Source organism: Xenopus tropicalis, chromosome 1 (genome assembly GCF_000004195.4).
Source record: "Xenopus tropicalis strain Nigerian chromosome 1, UCB_Xtro_10.0, whole genome shotgun sequence".
Lineage (NCBI taxonomy): Eukaryota > Metazoa > Chordata > Amphibia > Anura > Pipidae > Xenopus > Xenopus tropicalis.
This window is the reverse complement of record NC_030677.2, coordinates 74890995-74912824: the sequence shown is the minus strand read 5'-3', so window position 1 is coordinate 74912824 and position 21830 is coordinate 74890995. Positions and strand designations below refer to the sequence as shown.

Here is a 21830-nt window from a genome sequence, read left to right as displayed (position 1 = left end):
CAGGTAGAGTATGGCACACACACACAGGCAGCATAGGGCAGGTAGAGTATGGCACACACAGACAGCATAGGGCAGGCAGAGTATGGCACACACAGACAGCATAGGGCAGGCAGAGTATAGCACGCACACACAGGCAGCGTAGGGCAGGTAGAGTATGGCACACACACAGTCAGCATAGGCCCGAGCATGGCACCCACAGGAAAACCTATCACAATATAAAACAGACATCTAAGGTGTGAACAATACAAGTGTGAAAGGTGCATTGTCTTATAGTGGGGCATACAGGCTGATCTGGTGTGAACACTCAGTGCGGATAACATTTAAAAACAGTTGGGCAGCACTGTCCTACAGGAACAGCAAAACTTTAGGCTAATGCCACAGGAGGTGTAGGGCGGATATTTTCAGCAAGCGGAAAAACGCTTGCTGAAAATATCCGCCCTATGCCTCGTGTGGCATTACCCTTATCTGAGCTCAATCAGAGTCACTTTAATTCATGTCAGGTGTATACTATTTATGATGAGACTGAATGTGTTTGGTTGAAAAAAGTTCTAATACCAATTTTTTTTATCAAACAAAAACTTGCCGTTTTGCAGGGTCATGTAGACTATTTATATCCAGAGTATGTCCCTGACCCTAGGCATATTACCATTGGGATGAATTGGAGGTGTATTTTCTAGCCTACCAAGTGGGAAAATTATTGGGCGAAAATAACACAAATGTGCCATTGCCTTTAAGAGTTTTGGTCCCAACAGAGCATAAGGACACCTAGGAGCAGATTCATCAAAATGTGAGTTTAGAACAATGGGTGAAAATTAGAACTCACCACTTGATGAATACGCTTCTAACAATCCTATAGAAATGAATAGAACGTGGGTGAGTTTTAATGTATTAGGGCTCTGGCACATGGGGAGATTAGTTGCCCGCGACTAATCTCCCCGAGTTGCCATCCCACCGGCAGAATGTAAGTTGACGGTGGGATGGCACACGCTGCGCAGGAGATTTCGGCAAATCGCGCCGCTGCGTGTGCCATCCCACTGGCGACTTGCCATCCCACCGGCGAAAATGTAAGTCGACGTTGGGATGGCACACGCTGCGCAGGAGATTTAGGCAAATCGCGCCGCTGCGTGTGCCATCCCACTGGCGACTTACATTTTCGCCGGTGGGATGGCAAGTCGCCAGTGGGATGGCACTCGCGGCGGCGCGATTTCAGCAAATTCGCCGAAAATGCCTCGCGAGGCAACTCTTTAAATAAATATAAAACTAAACACATTTCTTTGTGGTTGACTCTTATTGTAATACTAAAATAGGCAAAAACATGAACCTGTAAAAATATCCTTCCCTCTGTTTTACTATAAAGACACCAGAGTTCATAGTTCAAGGACCTCCACAAAAAATTTGGCCTGTGATCTTGTTATATGGCATCCAAAACTCATCCGATGTAATTTTGTTTTAAAGGGGCATATTAGTCTAATTATAATAGGAACCATTTAAACAGCGTTTGTGCATTCACCTAAATATGTTTATTAATATTTAGTCAAAAATAAAACAAAAGTAGTAAAAGAAATAAGTGACAAACCAACTGACGGAATATTAAATATTTCAGATACCAGGCAAGGAGTTGTGTCTGTAATAGTAGTAAACCGAGGAAAATATACGGCAATTGGAACAGATGTAAAAAAGGCTGAATACTGATTCTACATGAAAGTCCTGGAAATAAAATCATTTTAATGCCTGAATGTCAAACAACTAACAGGATTTGGGGGGGGATTTATTTTTTTTTTAATTTGAGAAATGGAAGATGCAATACAAGTATTTTTGTAGCCTGTCTTGTAATCAATTTATGAAGACATTTTAACTAGTAAACACAATTCATTTGTTTGGATGTAAACTCTAAATGTGAAACCAGTACTGTCTATACCAGACATGATGTCTCTTTCGAAGGTGAAAAAATAAATGACAAATCTAGTTGTCTAAAAGACAATTCACTGTACACATTTTATTTACAGTTTTGTACACTGTATTAATAATTGTATGAATGGTGACTGCTTTGCTACTTGAGCCATTTGTTTTTTTTGTTTTTTTTTAACCAAAGCAAAATATAGTCTAATACAATGTGTTAAAATACTCCATAAGATACAAAAAAAAAAAAAACAGACATACTATTTCTAGTAAGGAATGTCATTATGGTGTACATAAAAAAAAATTAAAAATCCACAACTATGTTTAAGAAATCACAGAAACAGGTCACTGATTCTACTGAAATGCATAAACTTGCAGCAAAGCTTTGTAAATGTCATATAAAAGAAAAAAAAGAGGATTATAAACTCACAAAATAACACTTTTATTTAACCCATTTCCCCCAGATCCATCACCAAAAAAAAAAAAAAAAAAAAAAAAAAAAAAGGAATATCACTAATGTTATCAAGGAGGGAAACAAATAAATTAAACCTAGCAGCCAACATCAGCACAAATTACAGCCAGAACAATGCTGTTAAAAAACAAAAAAAAATTTTTTTTAAATAAAACAAAACCATGAATCGCTAGAGAAGTTTGAATGCTTTTTAATCCTCCGCCTTGCAAATCACCAAACTACTGTACTGCATACAATGCAAATGTTGAGCTTCATTTTACTGTGGGTGATGTAGGTGCACATTCAGGATAAATATTTCTGTAATAGAAGAGCGCTAAAACTCTATTACAGAGATAACCTGGGCAACAAATATGGACACTGGGAGGATGGGCATCTGCGCATTGAAATGTTTTGATTGGATAACTTTACTAAAAAAGAAAAAAAAGGTGGGGGTGGTGAGGAGATTTGAACATAGCACAAGACAAAAAGGCCAAAGACTTTTCACAAATCTTAGCAATATTTAGATGGAATTTGAATTTAAATGCAGTCCACTCTGCTTTTGTAGAGGCTTTGGTACAGCTCCCAAGTCGCGATTGCTTGACGCAGTCTCCTATGAAAGAATACTCTGAAGGCGTCTTCTTAAACAACAAATCTATTTTTAGTGGTGGAGCCGCTCTTAGTAGCTGTGTCTGCATGGGACTGATAACCAATCACTACCTTTGCAGGAAGTCCTAATCTTTCTTTGTAAACCTTCCTGTGTTAAAGACAAAATAAGCACAATAAGTTACAAAGAATGTTATAAGATAAAACAAACTTTCAAATGTTAACAATATTACCTGTGCCTCATAAAAAACCATTGATGAATTTACAAGATTAGTAGCACTACTATTATGTAGGTAAATGTTGCAAAAAAATGATCAGATGATACTTGATGGTATTGGGGAGCGATTCTACTATATAAATTTTATAGAAATGTGTTTGATGGGCTTCTAGGATTAAAAACATTGTGAGATTACTTATTTGAGAAATAAAGTTAAGGCTGTAAACTACAAGATGTCCAGGCAGTCAGAGGTGAGCTACAAAATGGCAGCATTTTAATGTCTTTTTCACTCTCCATTTTTCAGATATTGCTTTATGTTCTAGTAAAGTGGCATTTAAACAAATACTAATGAGCCCACTGGACTGATCTTTGCAGTTTAATCTTCAAAATTTTCTCAAAATAAAAATGCCAGAAGGAAAAATATCAAAATCTAAATCTGAGGGTGAAAAGCAGTTCTTTAAAAATGTCTAAGAACCTTTGATAAATTGGTCCTTTAGTATATAAAATCTTCAGTGCTATGCTTAGTGAATAAAAGCACATATTTAATAAGGTAAGTCCATTTACATGCTTTTGTTTGTTTAACCATCTTAAAGTTCTGTTGCACAGTAAGTGAGGACTCCATGCTGGGGATCAAACACTTGACCCAAGCATGCCGATTTTGCTAGGCCATGTGAGCGTGCCTCTTTGAACATATAGACACAAAACATACACCAACATATATTCTCATTAAGAAAGCATTTTAGAAAGAACCTCAAGTTGATCAAAACTAAATTCGTGATCTCTGCCCCGGGGCAGGTTGCCAAGAATAAAAGGGCAATATACATGTCTTGTTCAACCTGAGTGCAATGAAAATGGCTTGTGATAACCAAACTTTCTGCCTATTGTTATCTATGGTTTTTGTTATTCCCTTAAGTAAGCAGGCATATTGGAGCTATTCCATGTTTGTTCCTAGCAGGTCTAAATTAGATTACCAGCGCACACATAATTTTAAGGAAATAATTCTGACTTACCCTATATGTGTAACAGCGTCCCTGTTTTCAAATTCAGTAGTCCAGATTGCTATTTTATCCCCTTTTGCTCTAACATTTACAACTGCTCCACATACATCGTCGCTATATTCATCAAAGGACTCTCCAATAAGGCACATAAGCTGTAAGATGAACAAACGTAAGGAGACATGCTACAATTATTATTATTAACATTTATTTATAAAGCGCCAACATATTCCGCAGTGCTGTACAATAAGTGGGTTTCATACATTGGACATACAGAGTAACATATAAAGCAATCAATAACCGATACAAGAGGTGAAGAGGGCCCTGCCCAAAAGAGCTTACGATCTACAAGGAGAATCAAACAGAAGAAAAACAAAACTGATACCTAATCATTGTAATGATTTATTACATATAGGTTACCTAATTTAAATGTAAATAGTGTCATTTAGAAATAAAAAGTAGACCATAAAATCATTCCAACTTGCAGATTAGTGTGACTGAAGTTTATCGAAGCACAGGTCACATGGCTGTGGCACCCTGGGAAATGAAGAATATGGCTAGCCCCATGTGATTTCTCAAAATTAAATATAAAAAAAAAAAATCGGTTTTTGAAAAATGGATTTCAATGCAGGATTCTGCAGGAGAAGCTCCTTTAAGGGGACATGTTACAACCAAAATACCTGTACAGAAGAATGATCTTTCAGCTTTCAGTCTAAATGTATTTTTGTGCTCTAATACAGAATGTTTGTCCTCTTAAGTGTGTGCTCAACTATTGGGCACTTTCTATAAAAATACTAGCGATAATATAGTTCAACACTCAAAAACAGAAGTGACATAATTATTGTAACACATGTTTTAATAAATAAAAGTTGCCTGATTTCTTATCCGAATATATAAATATATATGTCAAAGCTAATGCATAGCCCCACTAAAAAAGGCTTCCGTCAACATGTAAGTCAAGTATTCATTGCAACTTTTGTTGGGGAAATATATTTGCAAAAACCAAAGCAAATCCCTACCCCCAACCCTATTTCAGTCCTACAGTTATCCCTTACTGTTAGCCCGAGTGCCTTATAAAATAATGGGCTTGCTGTACTTCAAGTTTTACCAGATAATGAAACTGTAGACCACTTGTTATTTGGGGGTATATTTATCATGCTGTGTAAAAAGTGGAGTTAAAGATCACCGGTGATGTTGCTCATAGCAGCCAATCAGATGCTTTGCTTTGATTTTCTAACTGTTACAATCTAATTGCTGATTGGTTGCCCTGGGCAACATCACCAGTAATGCTTCACTCTACTTTTTACACAGCATGATAAATATACCCCTAAGCTATAGTTGTGGAGATCCCTTAACAGATGAATGCTGAAATGTGAGCAGTGACCAAATATCAATTATAGTTCACATGCAGAGACTTTATATACCATGTTGGTCTATTGTTTATAGCAATCTCTGGATTCACTGCAGTCTTTATGGAGTAGATGTAATAAGTCATGAGTGTAATTTTTAAGATGATGTCACATGTTCACAACTACTATTGCTACATGAATAAAGCATACAATAAAGAAATATCACTGCAAACCAAAATCATTGCGCTCTCAGGAAGTAACTCAAGAAGTGTTAAAATACTTTAAGGAATCTTAGAGCTAAAAAATGTGTACATTACACACCTGTTTCTGACACAAATTAATTTAAACAGGGTTAAAGAAATAAAATATTGAATAGAATATAGAATACTAGTATTTATTTTTGTCTTACAACAAAATGTAATTGCGCCCTGTCAATTGATTTAAATGGCAACCACCTGTGACCGCTTATACAGTAGTTGCCATTCAAGACAAGAGACATAGGCAGTTGGTGTGCCTTAGTCTTACCAGGAAAACATTCCGAGACCAAGTGCTTCACGTGACTTCTCCTATGGGGTTTCATTTTTGACATTGCAAATAAACATGGTTTTCGTGGAAAGGAATTTGTGGTTTCAAAGAACTCAAACCACTAAAATTATAATGTTGATAAATGGGCCTCTAAGACAACACTTTAATTTTACCAGAAGTGCATAAAAACGATTAAAAAAGAATGAAGTAGGAAATGCATGTAAAACACCCCCACTGCGTATGCAATTTAGTAGCTGAAAACAGAATGCTATTAACATTTAGACGTGTTGGTAGATTAAGTAGGTCCTGTGTACAAACTTGCAAACAGTCCTGTTCCTCTACCATTTTATGTAGGAGGACAGTATCAGTAGGATCCATGAAACTTGAAAAGATCTACTTTCTTAATCCTCCATATATATGGCAATAATGCAGGGTAAATTATAAGAACAGCTTCTAAACATCACTTTAGTGATAAGCATCTTAAAAAGCAGTGATGTAAAACAGAACACGTGCAAACACTAGAGAAAAGCATAATGAGCATGAGATAGAGATTAATGTTAAGTCTTTAAAGGAGAAGGAAAGGCTAAGTCACTTGGGGGTGCCAAAATGTTAGGCACCCCCAAGTGACTTTAATCACTTACCTTGTACCCCAGGGCTGGTGTCCCTGTTAGGAGAAAACAGCACCAGCCCAGGGTACCTGTAGCGCAGCGCTTCCTCCTTCGTTTTGCAAAGACTAAACGACAGGCACATGCGCAGTAGAGTGCGAAGCCGAATTCTCTGTTAAAGCTTGGCTTTTTCACTCTACTGCGCATTTTGGCACCCCCAAGTGACTTTGCCTTTCCTTCTGCTTTAAAAAGTTGTAGGTCCATATCTGTTTAGGTCTATGTGAGTTATTAAAATACTATAAGGTGTGTTGCTGTAATGGACCAATTTCCCTGTTTTATACACACAATTTGTTACATGCTACATATCAAGTTGGGGGTATCCTTAATGGAGAAGGATCTAGGGGTTTTTGTAGATAACAAGTTGTCTAATTCCAGGCAGTGTAATAAAGTGCTGTCTTGTATAAAAAAGGGCATTGACTCAAGGGAAGAAAACATAATTTTGCCTCTTTATAGGTCCTTGGTAAGGCCTCACACCTTGAGTATGAGGTGAAGTTTTGGGCTCCAGTCCTTAAGAAGGATATTAATGAGCTGGAGAGAGTGCGGAGACTGCAACTAAACTGGTAAAGGGGATGGAAGATTTAAGCTATGAGGTTAGACTGTCGAGGTTGGGGTTGTTTTCTCTTGAAAAGAGGCGCTTGCGAGTGGACATGATTACTCTGTACAAGTATTAGAGGGGATTATAGATAGGGGGTGTTGTGTTTTCCCATAAAAGCAATCAATGCACCAGAGGCCACTTTCCATTTGAAGCAGCGCAAGTGGTTTTTCATGGTGAGGGCAGTGAGGTTGTGAAATGCCCTTCCTAGAGATGGTGATGGCAGATTCTGTTAATGCCTTCAAGTGGGGCCTGGATGAGTTCTTGAACAAGCATAGTATCCAAGATATATAGATATATATATATATATATAGATATATATATAGATATAGATAGATATATAGATATATATATATATATATATAGATAGATATATATAGATAGATATATAGATATATAGATATATATAGATATATATAGATATATATATATATATATATATATATATATATAGATATAGTTTATGCATGTGATAGTATAGATTGGTAAGTATAGGCTGTGTGTGCTGGGTTTACTTGGACTGGTTGAACTTGATGGACTTTGGTCTTTTTTTACACCCTATGTAACTATGTAAGTTGTGTTATTCCCCATTCTCAGGTCCATCACCATTACTGAAAGCAGCAGGCACAATCCCTTACCAAGTTAAAAGTGGCGATATTTATGAAGGAGTGTGCAGGTATAGGACCTGTTATCCAGAATGCTCAGGACCTGGGGTCTTACAGAAAAGGGGTCTTTCCATAATTTGGACCTCCAAACTTTAAGTCTACTAAACAATTATTTAAACAATAACTACACCCAACAGGATTGCTTTGCATCCAGCAAGGATTAATTATATCTTAGATGGCATCAACTACAAGGTACTGTTTTATTATTACAGAGAAAAACTAAATCAATTCAAGAATGTAATTCTTTAATTAAAATGGAGCCTATGGGAGATGGCCATCCCTTAAAGTGAAGCTTTCGGGATAATGGGTTACTGGATAACAGATCCCATAACCGTATTTTGATTTTCCTATACAATGATATATTACAACACTCAAGAGCAATAAATGTGGCCAAAGGAGAAATTACTGAGAAGAAAATAGTGTAATTTATTACGGCGTGTTATTTATTTAGGTGCATATGTTGAATTAGTCTGGAAATTATACTATAATTTTACTCCATTAAAGTGAATGGAACAACTTTTTGGAAAGAAATTTCTTTAGTATAACAAGCAGTAATGTAAAATGGACTAAGAACACTTCATCTACAACTCCACGAACATTTCTCCCGAAATTCCAATTGAAAGAATTAATGTAATACATCTAATTTAGGCTACAGGGGAATTCTGGAAGTACTAGTTTACATATTTGGAGAATGCTAAAATGCATAATAGTCGAGAGATGTATTTGCTGTGTAATTCCATAATAGCCACAAGGGGATGCTAATAAATGACTAAGCTGTATTTTTGTAAGGGTGGTCAACTGTGTCAACTGTTCTCTCACCAGGTATAAAATGCTCCAGTTAATAAGCATGTTTTTTTATTACTATATAGAAAAATATATATAATATATAGAAAATACAACAACAATTGAATAATTTTATTAGGCAATTAACTAGATTAATCAAACAAGCTTACCGTCTCTAGCCAAAAGCGATCTAAATCATTTCTTCTCTGCTGTTTGTTTAGTGTGATTAGCCATCTACCTCCACGCTTATTCTTTTCATCTTCCCACATAGGCTCAATCCCATCCTAATCAGAAAGATACAAATATATCACTCAACAGTCAGAATAAACAAGTACTTAATGTTCTGCAGGACTTGCAAGAGCTTACCTTAAAGAGCGAGTAGTCGCATCCTGACATTAAATTACTAGACAACTGGATATGATTGTAAAGCCTGGAGAAAACAAAAACAAACACCATATACATCAAGAAAAGTTAATCTACTGTAGTTGCACACCCCTCTTCCTTTCTGTCAGGTATAGGTTTTCTAAAGGAGTGTTAAGTAAGGCCAGTTATCAGCAGCTAAAATATATAAAAAACACATCTGTTGATACCTTTATACATAGTGCACTGGTTTTGTTATTTCCCATAATCCTTTATCATATTACAGAGTTATATCAAAATAACATGCTCTGGTGCATCCCTGGTGGATCGAAACGCGTAGATACGAGTACAGAATAATAAATGTTTTTGCCTTTTTAAATTTCTGTTCTGCTGTGAGTGCTTTCAATTTTGCGGATGGATATTTTTTGGTGAGCATCCGGCACAAGTTGGTGAGTGCCATCGATGGAGAATGAAAATAACATGCTCTGTATAAAGAGCTCTTCCATTCAGTGCAGAGGATTTTTTTTTTTTTTTAAAGTTTTTATCGATTTTAGCAGTTTGAGAAAGAAAAAAGAGAGTAAACAAGATTTATAGAGGAGGGGAGGAAGATGGGCTTCCCAAATATAATATAAAGGCATGCTACTTTAAAATCAAGTTCAGCGTAGGACAACATCCTTTCTGTTATATTATTGCATTGCCTGCTTGTGGGTCAGCCAACCAGTGATGCCTATTTTCTCGAATTTTAGTGCAGAAGATTTTAATATACAGGCAGATCAACTAGGAAGCAGAGCAAGCCCTGAACAACATATACAAGAATATAACTTTTGCACATCTCATCAAAGGTCCACTTTAAGTCTTCACAAGCAATCTTCCAGGGCAAACATATTTAAACAGGCATCCCTTGTATTGCAAACTACAGTTTCAGGCATCTCTGCTGTTTTCCAAGTTGCTGCAACTCATCGGCTTAAGAGTTCAGTGATGTAACCATAAGAACTGCAGATGGCAAAGGGACAGTATGAGCATGATTTCAATGAAACTACCTATTATTTTAAGCTAATGGTGCTCTCCTGTTAGCAGAAAACTGCACTGGCTCTGGGTACATGCAAGTTAGTGATCCTCTTCCTGCTTCTTAATTCGTGCTGAGTACGCATGCATAGTAGAGTGAAAAGCCAACCTTTAACAAAAAAAGCCATTTTTTTCGCTACTGCACATGCATTGGCCCCAGGATTTTTAATAAAGAAGGGGAGAAAAGTATCACTTGCTCACATGTACCCTGAGCCGGGACAGTTTCCTGTTAACAGAAGCACTGGTCAGGGGTATCAGGTTAAGTGATTACAATCACATCCAAAGAGTAAAAATGAAAGAACCTATACTTTGAAAATCCAAGGTTGTTCTTAGCAACCGTGTGATCTGTAAACCTAAGACGCTGGCAGCAGGTAGAAGGGAGAGGATAAAGAGCTTGTTTTTTCTCCTGAAATTGGGGGGTTGTGGGTGAAAGAAGGAAAACAATATTTTTTTGCTTATTATAAAATAAATACATAAAATAAATAAAAAGCAATTTTACATTAAAATAGGTAAAATATTCAAAGCACATCTTATTTATTATGCTTATGCTCAAAAAAAAATACTTACGCCCAAAAATCTTCAACTGTATCAAATTTTGAAATTAGGCGAAGGTTAGCCTGCCAAGTTTTGCTTTTGTCATTTTTGAAGAACCAAAGGGCCCATCTAAAAATTTCCAAAAAGTTAATTGTTAATATCTCTACACATACATAGACACATTGTTTAATGAATTTTTAAAGCCCTCCAATCATTTTTGTATTTAGTCTCAAGGAAGGAGGTCCCCATAATCCAGCTGCTACAAGTCCAAAAATAGCATTTTTCAGATACCGACTGGCTGACCACATTTATATGCACATATTCCCACAATAGCACACAGTGCTGCAAGTTTAATATGAATGCAATGGAGACGGCAGTTATATAGTTTGTTACTTCAGGTACCATGGCTTTAAAGAGACCATGATTTGATATTCACTTTAAAAAAAAACCATGTTAATTACATGCAGTCCGCTGTATTGAACAAGCATGCTTAATATTTCTGTATGCATACAATACCAATATTCCATATCTGACTTTCCTTTAGGTTATGGTACAATTTGCTGTTTAAATGTCATATAAATTATAATTATTTACAGACTGCACCCTACCAAAAAGAACAGACTGCATTGTGAAATCTCCAAGGAGTCTTATCATATAAAAGAAAAAAATACATCTCTCAGCCTGCCCTTCTACAGCCATATAAACATGCTGGTACTTGAAGCAGCTGGTTTCTCAGAGAATTTCAACACAGCTCAATGGAAGGTGGCATCAGTCAGAGCAAAGCAGGTGCAGATACATAAACCATTCTGGTCTTACTTACTACATTCTAGTTTCTTTTAAGTAGAGAACATTTTGGCTTAACAGATGTTCAGCAACTAGTCTATACTAGCAGGGCACGGCATTGTTTTACTCTTGGGACATATGAATTTTGATTATAAAACCTCAAGTAAGCCATATTTTAACAGGCCAGGTTAGAGACATGTGCACCGCATTAACACTGCAATGTATACATTGTAATTTACCACTCAAAAAAAGAAATTAGTCTGACTCAGTTCTACTCAATCTACAGAGGTTATTAGTTAACCTAAAATGTAATTATAGTATATAAACTGTCTTTAAAATGGCATTATTCATGCATAGCACATTTGCAATATGGATTTTTTTACCTGTTCTGTAGTGGATGCTTAATGTACTGATCGGGGCTTACAATCTCCTGACTAGTCTCTGTTTTTTCCTCTTCCGTAGATTGGGGATTGGTACCCTCCTAACAAAAAAACAGGGAAACATTTAAATCCAGTTAGTTCCGGTTTGCAAAAACAAAACAAAAAAAAAAAAAGTCAAAAATATTGTTCAATACAGAACGTGAAGTTGTGTATCCCATATTCTGGAACTTTGAGTAGTACAATATGAATGTTAAATTTTCGATTTGGTGTTGGGAGCGTGATGCTCGATTTTTAGAAATATGCCTTGGACCACAAGGCTTGTTTAAATCTAACAGTCTTAATTGTATATTTGATATTTATTAATAGTACTTCATAATGTATTGACAATGGGATGTCATTTCTGTGGTTATCTATGAGAACTAAGATGGTGGTAAAACAAGATTTATTTGCCTCATCTTTTTAGCGCCATTTAAAAAGTTGTGTAGCTCTGCCCAGCGAAGGCTGACAATATGCCCCATGCTTAAAAAAAAAATCTTGTTGTGCCTGCGTCTGGAAGCATTGATTCCACCCCGGGTGCAGGCACAGGCAGCAAATATTGGGCAATTCCAAGTCTGGCGTTAGTTGGCGGATATTGGCCGTGTGTGCCTGCACCCAGGTGGATTCAATGCTTCTCGGAGCAGGCACAAAAAGTTTTTTTTAAGCGTAAGGTGTATCGTCAGCCTTTGCTTATCCGCAGGCTGATAATACACTTGTGTGACCTTACCCATAAGTTGGCCATACACATTAAGATTTTTAAAAGATCTCTTCATTTTCGTAAGACCAAGCTTATCCTGAAACAATCATTTAAAAGTAACATCTGCTCATCAACGAAAAGGACCATTATAAGCAATATCATCTAGTTGAAACTAGAAAAATGACCTGTTTGGTCCTACAAATAATTGGACAATGGTCAAATTTCATTGTTAACAACGAAAATTTTCAAACCTGCCCAATCAATTTTCTGACCAATGTTGGAAGAAAAACTGCTATATCCACAATCGTTCGGTGTCTACTAACTTTAGAATAATTTGGCCGATTTGTTGAATTGCAGTGAAATTAGTCGCTAGGGAGAGAAAAATCTCAACGTATATCACCAGCTTCAGGGTGGTTTACAATCTCTAATTTAAAAACACAGACTTGCACACCACCAAGAGTGGTAACCACACATTTCTAGATCAGATTTACTTTTCAATCTTCTAGGTCTCAGGTTACTTCAACATTTTTTCTTTCACTTAATGTATTTTTTCAGTTCTCAGCTTTTTATCAAAAAAGGTCTGGGAAACTACTTAAAATACAAGGAAGAATGGATGGTGCAAAATAGGGAAAAACTACTGCAAAAGAACTCCAGATTTTCACAGAGCAATTATCTTAAACACAAGGTGGCCAAAATTACACTGGAGAAGCACAAAAAAAGTGAATGTCCTGCACAGGCATGGACCCTTGCTATCTATCCATCTGAGAATCCGTGACACTATTTTAAAACTAAGGTGCACTAATATTCCATCCAACAAACTTGAATATGGAGAAAATCTTCCTGGAAGAAACTATCAAACTGTACTCCGGCCCATGTACTTCACTGTACAGAGAATACTCGGAGATGAAGATCTGCTAAGATCATAAGCGAATAGCTGTTTTAAGATTAGAATTAAAAGAAATAATTCACTTGATCAAACTAAAGGAGCAGATTTTTGACAACTCTAAAAACGTTACACTGATATATAGTACTAAATAATTAGCTATGCATCAGATGCTAGAACTACATAAATCAATTTTTTCTCATTTTGCGAACACATTTTTAAAAGTCTCTGGTATGTCATCCCCTGGACCTCATTTCCTGCAGAATACACTATTTTGCCCTCCAAAACAGATGATTCTCAAAGGGACAGCCACACCAACTTTTAGGCTTGACTAATTTAGGAGTGAAGACACCCTATCATCCCTGGGAAATAAGGTCCTAAAGATGACATACTGATGACTTGTAAAAATGTGTCAGTATTACATGCAACACAAAAAAATACAAGATCAACGATTATGTTGTCTCAGAGCACAGAATGTCTACGTCAGGAAGCACTGAGCTGACTATAGGAAAACTGGACACATTTGTTTTCAGAACTGCAACTTGCAGACTGAGCATCCACCCAGAAACTTCTACCCACAATAAAGTTGCTGAAAAGCCTGACAGAAAAACCTTTTCACCAACATCCATGCAGAAAATTGGAAGGTTGTGTTATGCCTATTTAGCTCTTTTTAAAGAGATACAAAAATTGCATATATATTTTTACACACAATTATTAGGAAGATGCTATGTCACACTGTCACAATTATCTCCTCCAGTAAAGGTAATTGATTGTCCGCTCCCAACCCTGGAACACATTTACATTTCCCGTTGCCGGAAAAAAGCTCTGGGCATTGCACACGACCCGACTCACCCTGGCCACTGTCTCTTCCAGCTCTTGCCATCAGGGAAGAGATATAGAGCATTTAAAGCCAGAACTAATCGTCTGAGAGACAGCTTTTATCCAAGAGCAATTATGGCTTTAAATATGTAACAGTAGACTGATATTATCTTTTACTATGCCACTGCTTTGAGTTGTTGCTTGCTTCTTTTAAATCTCGTTGTTTACTATGTGACAATGACAATAAAGATATATTCTAAATCTAGTCACTTACTGATGTCAAACAGCCCCTTCAAGTTAATTTGAAGAAGCCTTTCTTTTGTAGCTTTTCAATATTAGATAAGGGTAACTGCATATGCGACAATCAGGAGAATTTTGTTACTCTGGTGTTCTTCAACTTGTGCGGTGTGGGACAAAATTCTACTTTACTGAATGGGATTTGCTGGAAAGCTGGTGTACTGCCATAGCTTTAAAAAAGCTGCCTTCTTAAACGAGGTGATTTTAAGTGGTCCCATGCTAGTTAAAAGAGATTTGTGTTTGTCCCATGCCCAACAAGCTAAAATGCTTACTGTGCCACTACCCTGCAAGTGTGATGAAAGAAAACCCAATGCAATCTTAATTATACCTGCATGAAACAGGCATTACGTTTCCATAATTAAGGGTAAATTAATGATTTGTGCTCTTGTGGGAGACCAAAGAACAAATTACTGTTCTATTAGGCTGATGCGGCCCTCCTCCGTCAGGCATTACAAGCGCACGTGCTCATAATGTGCATGTGTGTGCCCCAACATAGCGACACACGCTTGAAGCTTCCTTCCAATTGTGGGAACCAGAGCGCTCAATAGGGGCTTTCTTTATACAGGAAATAGACCTGAAGGTTTGGCATGTCCTTTACATAGTTCAAATTATACAGCAAACCAATTAAAATAATTTCTAGTTAATCTGATATGCGTAGATCCAGAGACAGAGTTGCTTCGAGCACTTTAAAAATAAACCTGTTAATGTAACTGTAGAACAACTGCAGAACAATGTGTGCATGTTATCTTGGTAATCGATATAAACTGGATACGAAGTACAGTAAATGTTACATCTATTTTAAAATAAATATGGATAAATTTGTTTTCCATTTACACAAATACAGATATGGGATCCCTTATCCAGAAACCAGTTATCCAGAAAACTCCGAATTACAGAAAGGAATCTCCCATAGACTCCATTATAAGCAAATAATTCTAATTTTTAAAAGTGATTTCTTTTCCTCTGTAATAAAACAGTACTTTGTATTTTTAGCAGACTTAAGTTATGGAGATCCAAATTACAGAAAGATCCCTTATCCGGAAAACCTCAGGTCCAGAGCATTCTGGATAACAGGTCCCATACCTGTATCATTGCAAATGAACTTGTTTAGGACACGTTGCTGACCTGTAGCTAGAAAACTATAATTACTATTTATTTATGAAGCACCACTAAAGAATTAAGAAATATATAACGGGTTTCCAGTGCCAATATTTAAAATATGCACTTAACTTCCACTTCCATACTTTAGAATGAAGGCATTAAAAATGCCTGGTTAATCGAAGCAGACCTAACAATAATCCACAAAGATGCTGGTTACATGCCATTGTGACTGTGTAAGCACATATTCTACTGTGGTAAAAATAATTTTAACCTGAGCTCCTTCAGTTGGGCATAAGTTAAAAAAAAGTGCATCAGAGCTGACAAAAATAAATATAATATAAATGCAGTTTTTACACTACACTACAGGTATAGTAGCCGTTATAAGGAAACCCATTATCCAGAAAGCTACAAATTACAGAAGGCCATCTCCCATAGACTCCATTTTAATCAAATAATTCACATTTTAAAAAAATATATAAATATTTATTTGTACTTCCCCAACTAAGATATAATTAATCAATCCGTATTGGAGGCAAAACAATCCTATTGGGTTTTTTAATGGAAAAATGATTTTTAGCAGAGTTCTAGTATGGAGATCCAAATTACAGAAAGATCCCTTAACCAGAAAACCCTAGGTCCCGAGCATTCTGGGTTACAGGTCCTGTAACGGAGAGGAAACCATGACAGCCTGCCTCAGTGCTCCTTGTGACAAGGTCCCCATCCTCCTTAGGGCAGGCATATAAGAGCTGACCATGTAGCATCTTCGCACCATGGTACCTAGGGCTAAACAGACAGAGCATACATGGTGTCCTATAGTGCATATTTCTCTGCCACAAACGATGTCAAAATGCAGAAAAGTGTACTAAACCTCTTCTTGTAAAAGTAAATTGGTCTTCATCAATTATTTTGGATGGTTTTTTTTTTTTTTTTGAGTTTCTATTTTGAATTTTCCATCTCACAACTAAAATGCTGTTTGTTAGGTCAATGATCCTGCCCCCACCCCAAAAAACACATTGGCTGAGAGGATCTGCAGTTATTGTGTTTAATATTTTTGCTTACCTTTTTACTCAAGTTCTCTATGTATATGTAAATTTTAAAGTAAACCATGCTTAAACGAGAAGACCTTACAAAGATTTAGACCACTGGGGAGTCTGTTCAAAGGACTGCTGCAAGGTCATCAGCAAAGCAGTCTTATAAGTTATAAAAGAATGCACTGACAATTCTGTAATGTTAAAAAGGTGGAGCAGTCAGCCAAAAAGTATTTATGGCGATGACAGTATTCATTACAGCATTCTGTGTGGTGCTTTTCCTCATCGGAATTGACATTTATGGGCTTATTTAGCAATTTTCGAGTTTGTGAATTTGAGTTTGTTTTTCTAAATTGAATAAACTCGCATATAAAATGCTCGCTTATTTATTAATGTGGTAAACTTATGCATTTAAAAAAAAAAACAGAATACCTTGAATTTTTGAGTTTACAAACTCGAATAAAACTCAAATATCTTGAATTAAAAATATGGCTTGACTTTGCCTAGGACAACTCCCATTGACTTCTATAGAAACTCACAAGCTTTCAGATGGCAAATTTTTACATTTGGCAATAAAGTGAATCGCCTGTGGAAAGGCATATGCACCTCTTCATTTTTTGAAGTTGTGCAAAGTTTCCTCTTACTAATAGCATTGGTCTTGTTGTGTGACCTGCAAAACATCTCATTCCCCTAAGCTAAAGCCTTTAAGGAGCTCATTACGAGGGGCTTCTCATAGGACTGGAAATTCTCCAGCTTCTCCACCACTCACCAGAACAAGGAATATCAGGAAGCACTAAAGTAAAACTGGGTTCTTTATCTTGTTTGGTGCAAATAATAACAAAAAACAGTTATTTCTTAACTAACAATAGGAAAAAGTATGTTTAGCACATGCCCTATTCACAGAGTTTATGTTAAAAAGTAGTGTATATTGTCCCCTTAATAAGTGACTAGTCTAGGTGAAATTTAGCTTAAATGCTCCTGGAGAGAAACAAAAAGGGATCTTGATATACTAATGTCAAATAAACATTTGCTCTATCCAACAATCTAGGAAACCTGCGAGATCGATCTGCCAAGACAAGACAAATCATCACACTTAAAGCGCATTTTCGTGGAAGATGCATTGGTCCACATATACCTTGAGACTGTAATGGAGACATTATGAGAACACAGATTACTTTTTGAATGCTGCATTCCAGCCAGTGATCAAAATGCCCTTGTCTTCCAGCAGCCATTCAAATTCATTTAAATGGGAAACTTGATAAGACTATGGTGCAGCCAGGGACAGCTTACACTCACTCATGTTATTAAGTGATCCCCGTGTGAATGTGTTAGCTTATTTCCCAAATCTGGTCCTTGGGAGGTCCAAGAGGACTGAAATGCTCCATGTAACAGAATCAATACATTTGGGGGTAAAAAGTGTGTGAAAGGTTTTAGAAATAAACTAGCAAAATCACAAAGCAACAAGTGCTAAATAGTAGATTAAAGAATAGCTACTACATTTTTTCAGAATGTTATTTCCTTCATACTAAAGCCGGGCCAATAAGACTGCTCAAAAAAAAACAAAAAAAGAAAGCCTGTGGGTTGCAAAATCTGCTTGTTCTAGTGACCCCCCCCCCCCCTACCAATGAATGGATCTTTATGGATATAGCCATTCAAAACTGAAATACACCTGTTACAAAAAATGACAGACACCTAAGTATACAATAGACTGAATGGCCGCGAATGAGCACTTCTCAGCCAGTGGAGAACTGGAGGTCACTAGGATCGGCGCGACCCTTCAAAAATTTTCAACTGCTCCAGAACTCAGACTTTTTTGTATGACATCAGTCTTAAAATATTCATGCAGTATAGCATATGGCTGACCCACAACACTGAATACACACTGCTTTATTAAAAAAAAAAACTTTAAGCAACTTCAGCCTGTACGGATATTACAACCCAAAGCATTCCCACCACCACAGACTGCCTTGAGGAAAAAAAAACGCACCACAATATCATACGCACATAAATATTTCTACACATATATAAATATCTAGTTTTATAGCTGCAAGGAGAATTACTAGCACTTGCTGATGTCTGTAGCCAGTGTCTCTAACTATGCAACTGTTGTGGTACAGGTATGGGATCCCTTATCCGGAAACCCATTATCCAAATTACGGAAAGGCCGTCTCCCACAGACTCCATTTTAAGCAAATATTTCTTATTTTTAAAAAATGATTTTCTTTTTCTCTGTAACTATAAAACAGGACCTTTTACTTGATTCTAACCAAGATATAATTAATCCTTATTGAAGGCAAAACAGTCCTATTTGGGCTTATTCAATATTTAAATGATTTTTAGCAGACTTAAGTTATGAAGATCCAAATTACAGAAAGATCCCTTATCCGGAAACCCCCAGGTCATGAGCATTCTGGATAACAGGTCCCATACCTGTACTTGATTCTAACCAAGATATAATTAATCCTTACTGGAGGTAAAACAATCCTTTTGGGTTTATTCAATATTTAAATTATTCTTAGCAGACTTAAGTTATGGAGTTTCAAATTACGGAAAGCTCTCTTATCCGGAAACCCCAAGGTCCCCAGGCATTGGATTACAGGTCCCATACCGGTACCAATTTCTGTGCCCATTCTTCTAGTTCTAATTAAAAGCAATACTGTGCAGCCAGGGAGCCACCTAGTCATGTCACAATCCCTCAGTCACGCCAATTAAATGCAATGCCATTCTCTGTAGTGTTTCACAGCCATGACATGTGCATTCTTTGGCCATGCATCAGGTTTCTACTTATTACAACAAACGTGATTTTTACTGGGACGACACCATGTGATTAGACAAAATGACTAACTTCTTTCAATTTCAGGGACTGCAAAAGAGCTGAAAGATAAGTCACTAGATTCCCCTTGTGGGCTTTCTGCGTGTGATTATTGGCGACAAGGCCGGCCAGCTGCCCATGTGAGGGAAAGGAGACTTACAAGGAAGTGAATGTACAGACATATGCCTGCGCCTTTTCAATGAGTAAGGCAACGTGCAGTAGAAGCTGGAGGAGGAGGGGACACCCCTGCCATATTAACTTGTGCAACACGATGGGGGGCGGGGAGTTTATGAGAGAAGCAATACGGTATCGATGCAATAGTGACAGGTTAGCCGCAGTAACCAAACCCAACATGGACACGGCGCACTCGGACTGGAATGCCGGGACGCGCCCGTAAATGGCCGGTGCAGCCAAAAAGTCTCGCCTCCCTGTGTGTGCCCGCCACGCGGCCAGCCGGCTCCTCGTCACATGCTGACGCGCACACACATGTACAATAATGGAGGGGGCGGGAGCGCGCACGGGTGTCCCACACACACACACACGGTGTAAGTAGCAGCCATTCCCCTAGCAATGCGACCGGGACATAGGGTGGGGCAAAGATCGCGGCATCCCCTACGATGCCTGTAGCTGCAGTAAAAGCAGCCGCCGCCGCCTAGAACAGCAGAAACATGTTACTTTGGACTCCTCCCTCGGCTTTCTGAGCGCCTAGCGGAGACCTGGCCGCCCCCTTGCTTTAATAAGTGTCAGTCGCTCCGCCAAAGCAACATCTAAAACCATGTGCTTGTGGGTTTGCCTGTACACGAGTCACGCATCTACTCACCGGCTCCACAGACGCCATTTTAGATGGTTGTGACTGCACAGCCGCCGCTGGCAGGAAAGAAGAGGAGGTTAAAAAAAAACTACTTTCAAACCCGGTTGGTTTGGGGCGTGCCACGTGACGTCCGCCGACAGCTGAGTCTGCGTAGCCCCGCCCAGCAACCTGTAAAGAGGGAGAGGCCGCGCAAGGGGTGCTGGGAGTTGTAGTGTAAATGGTCGCTTGGGAACTACTACTATTACGATTTGGTTCTGTGTCACTTGCAAGGCATTGGTAGGCGGGCATCTGATCTTTCATTAACGTTGAAGGACACAAAGGAAGTGTATGTAAAGGTGCAACATATGCAGGGCAGCTGGTAACTTATGCCTAAAGTGGCCTTGGCTTCTGATGTGAATCACACCCAGTACTTTCAATACCGAGCACTTGGCTAAAGTTTAGTTCTTTCCTCAAACGATTAAGTAAACATCTTTTGCTAGCATTTCCTTTTGTAAAAATGTTCTGTTTTATTTTTAAAATCGCTTTCTGATTTGTATTTTCCACTTTTGTAGCTATATAATAAGATATAAACTTTATAATTCACCATGAGCAGTTAAATAATTATTTTGCCCTCACCAAGCTTTTATATCTCATCAGAGAGGTTTAGCCACAGAGCAGATCCAAGACTAATGGAAGCCCCTGTTTATACAGGGTGGGAACCAGGGGAACTCTGAATGATAAGCAGTTTCAGTATTGCTGTGGCATACAGAAAACTTATGTTACACTACTGTGCATCTATTTGACATTGTGGCCGCAGCCTTGAAGAACTGAATTATTAAAATTATTTACTTCTCACCCATAAATACACGTATTTCCCGAAACAAAATGACACCAGAAAATTGCATTATACAATTTAGGGTTACACCTAAAATTTAATTTCAAAGGTTTACAGAAGCTATCATACATCAGTAAGACTACTTTTGATGAATAACAACTATTATAACAGATGTCCAAAGCACCATATAGAATTATGGGTAGGGCTGGGCGATATACCGTTTAATACCGAATACCGGTGTTTTTTTTAAAAACTATATTAATTTTTCAGATACCGCAATACCGGGGTGTCAGGGTACTCACCCGTGCGGCCTGGTCTCGCACGCCTCCTTGCGTGTGCATCCTATTGTCCGCGGGACGTTGCACACGCGCGTCCAGGTGCGCGTGCGTCAAAGCGCACGTACATGTCAAAGCGTGCACGTCCGTGACGCGCTGATGGCGCCGGTTCTGCGTATGCGTGGGGGGTATTTAAAGCTATCAAACTCCTCCTCCTGTGCTATGTTGTCTGCGGCCTTGCCTGGGAAACTAAGCCTGCCTGATTTACCTTTACGACTTTCTGTTGGCGATCCTTCGCTTGCCTGACTCTGATTTTCAATACTGCAGTAATTATTCTCTAATTTATTAGGAAATGGGATTAACACCGAATCATGCATGGAAAAAAAATACC

General features: G+C 37.8%; 1 protein-coding gene and 1 non-coding gene across 2 annotated transcripts; both read right to left on the bottom strand.

Annotated features, from left to right (window-relative positions):
- Positions 1 to 2545: 2545 nt before the first annotated feature.
- eif4e (eukaryotic translation initiation factor 4E) lies at positions 2546 to 20383 on the bottom strand. The gene is made up of 7 exons (NM_001015909.1): positions 20360 to 20383; positions 11870 to 11967; positions 10737 to 10832; positions 9111 to 9174; positions 8915 to 9028; positions 4181 to 4320; positions 2546 to 3104 (listed from the first exon to the last, which is right to left on the bottom strand). The coding sequence occupies exons 1-7, from the start codon at positions 20375 to 20377 to the stop codon at positions 2990 to 2992; spliced, it is 645 nt and encodes a 214-aa protein (NP_001015909.1). The 5' UTR covers positions 20378 to 20383; the 3' UTR covers positions 2546 to 2989.
- On the bottom strand, positions 6322 to 6452 carry LOC116408503. Its single transcript, XR_004221006.1, has one exon.
- Positions 20384 to 21830: the final 1447 nt, after the last annotated feature.

Excerpts from the sequence above, each read along its gene's own strand:
- eif4e (NM_001015909.1), bottom strand. Across the intron at positions 10,833-11,869 it reads AAGCATCCACTACAGAACAG|ATGGGCCCTTTGGTTCTTCA; the intron begins GTAAAAAAATCC and ends GGAAATTTTTAG. Across the intron at positions 9,029-9,110 it reads GCGACTACTCGCTCTTTAAG|GATGGGATTGAGCCTATGTG; the intron begins GTAAGCTCTTGC and ends CTTTCTGATTAG.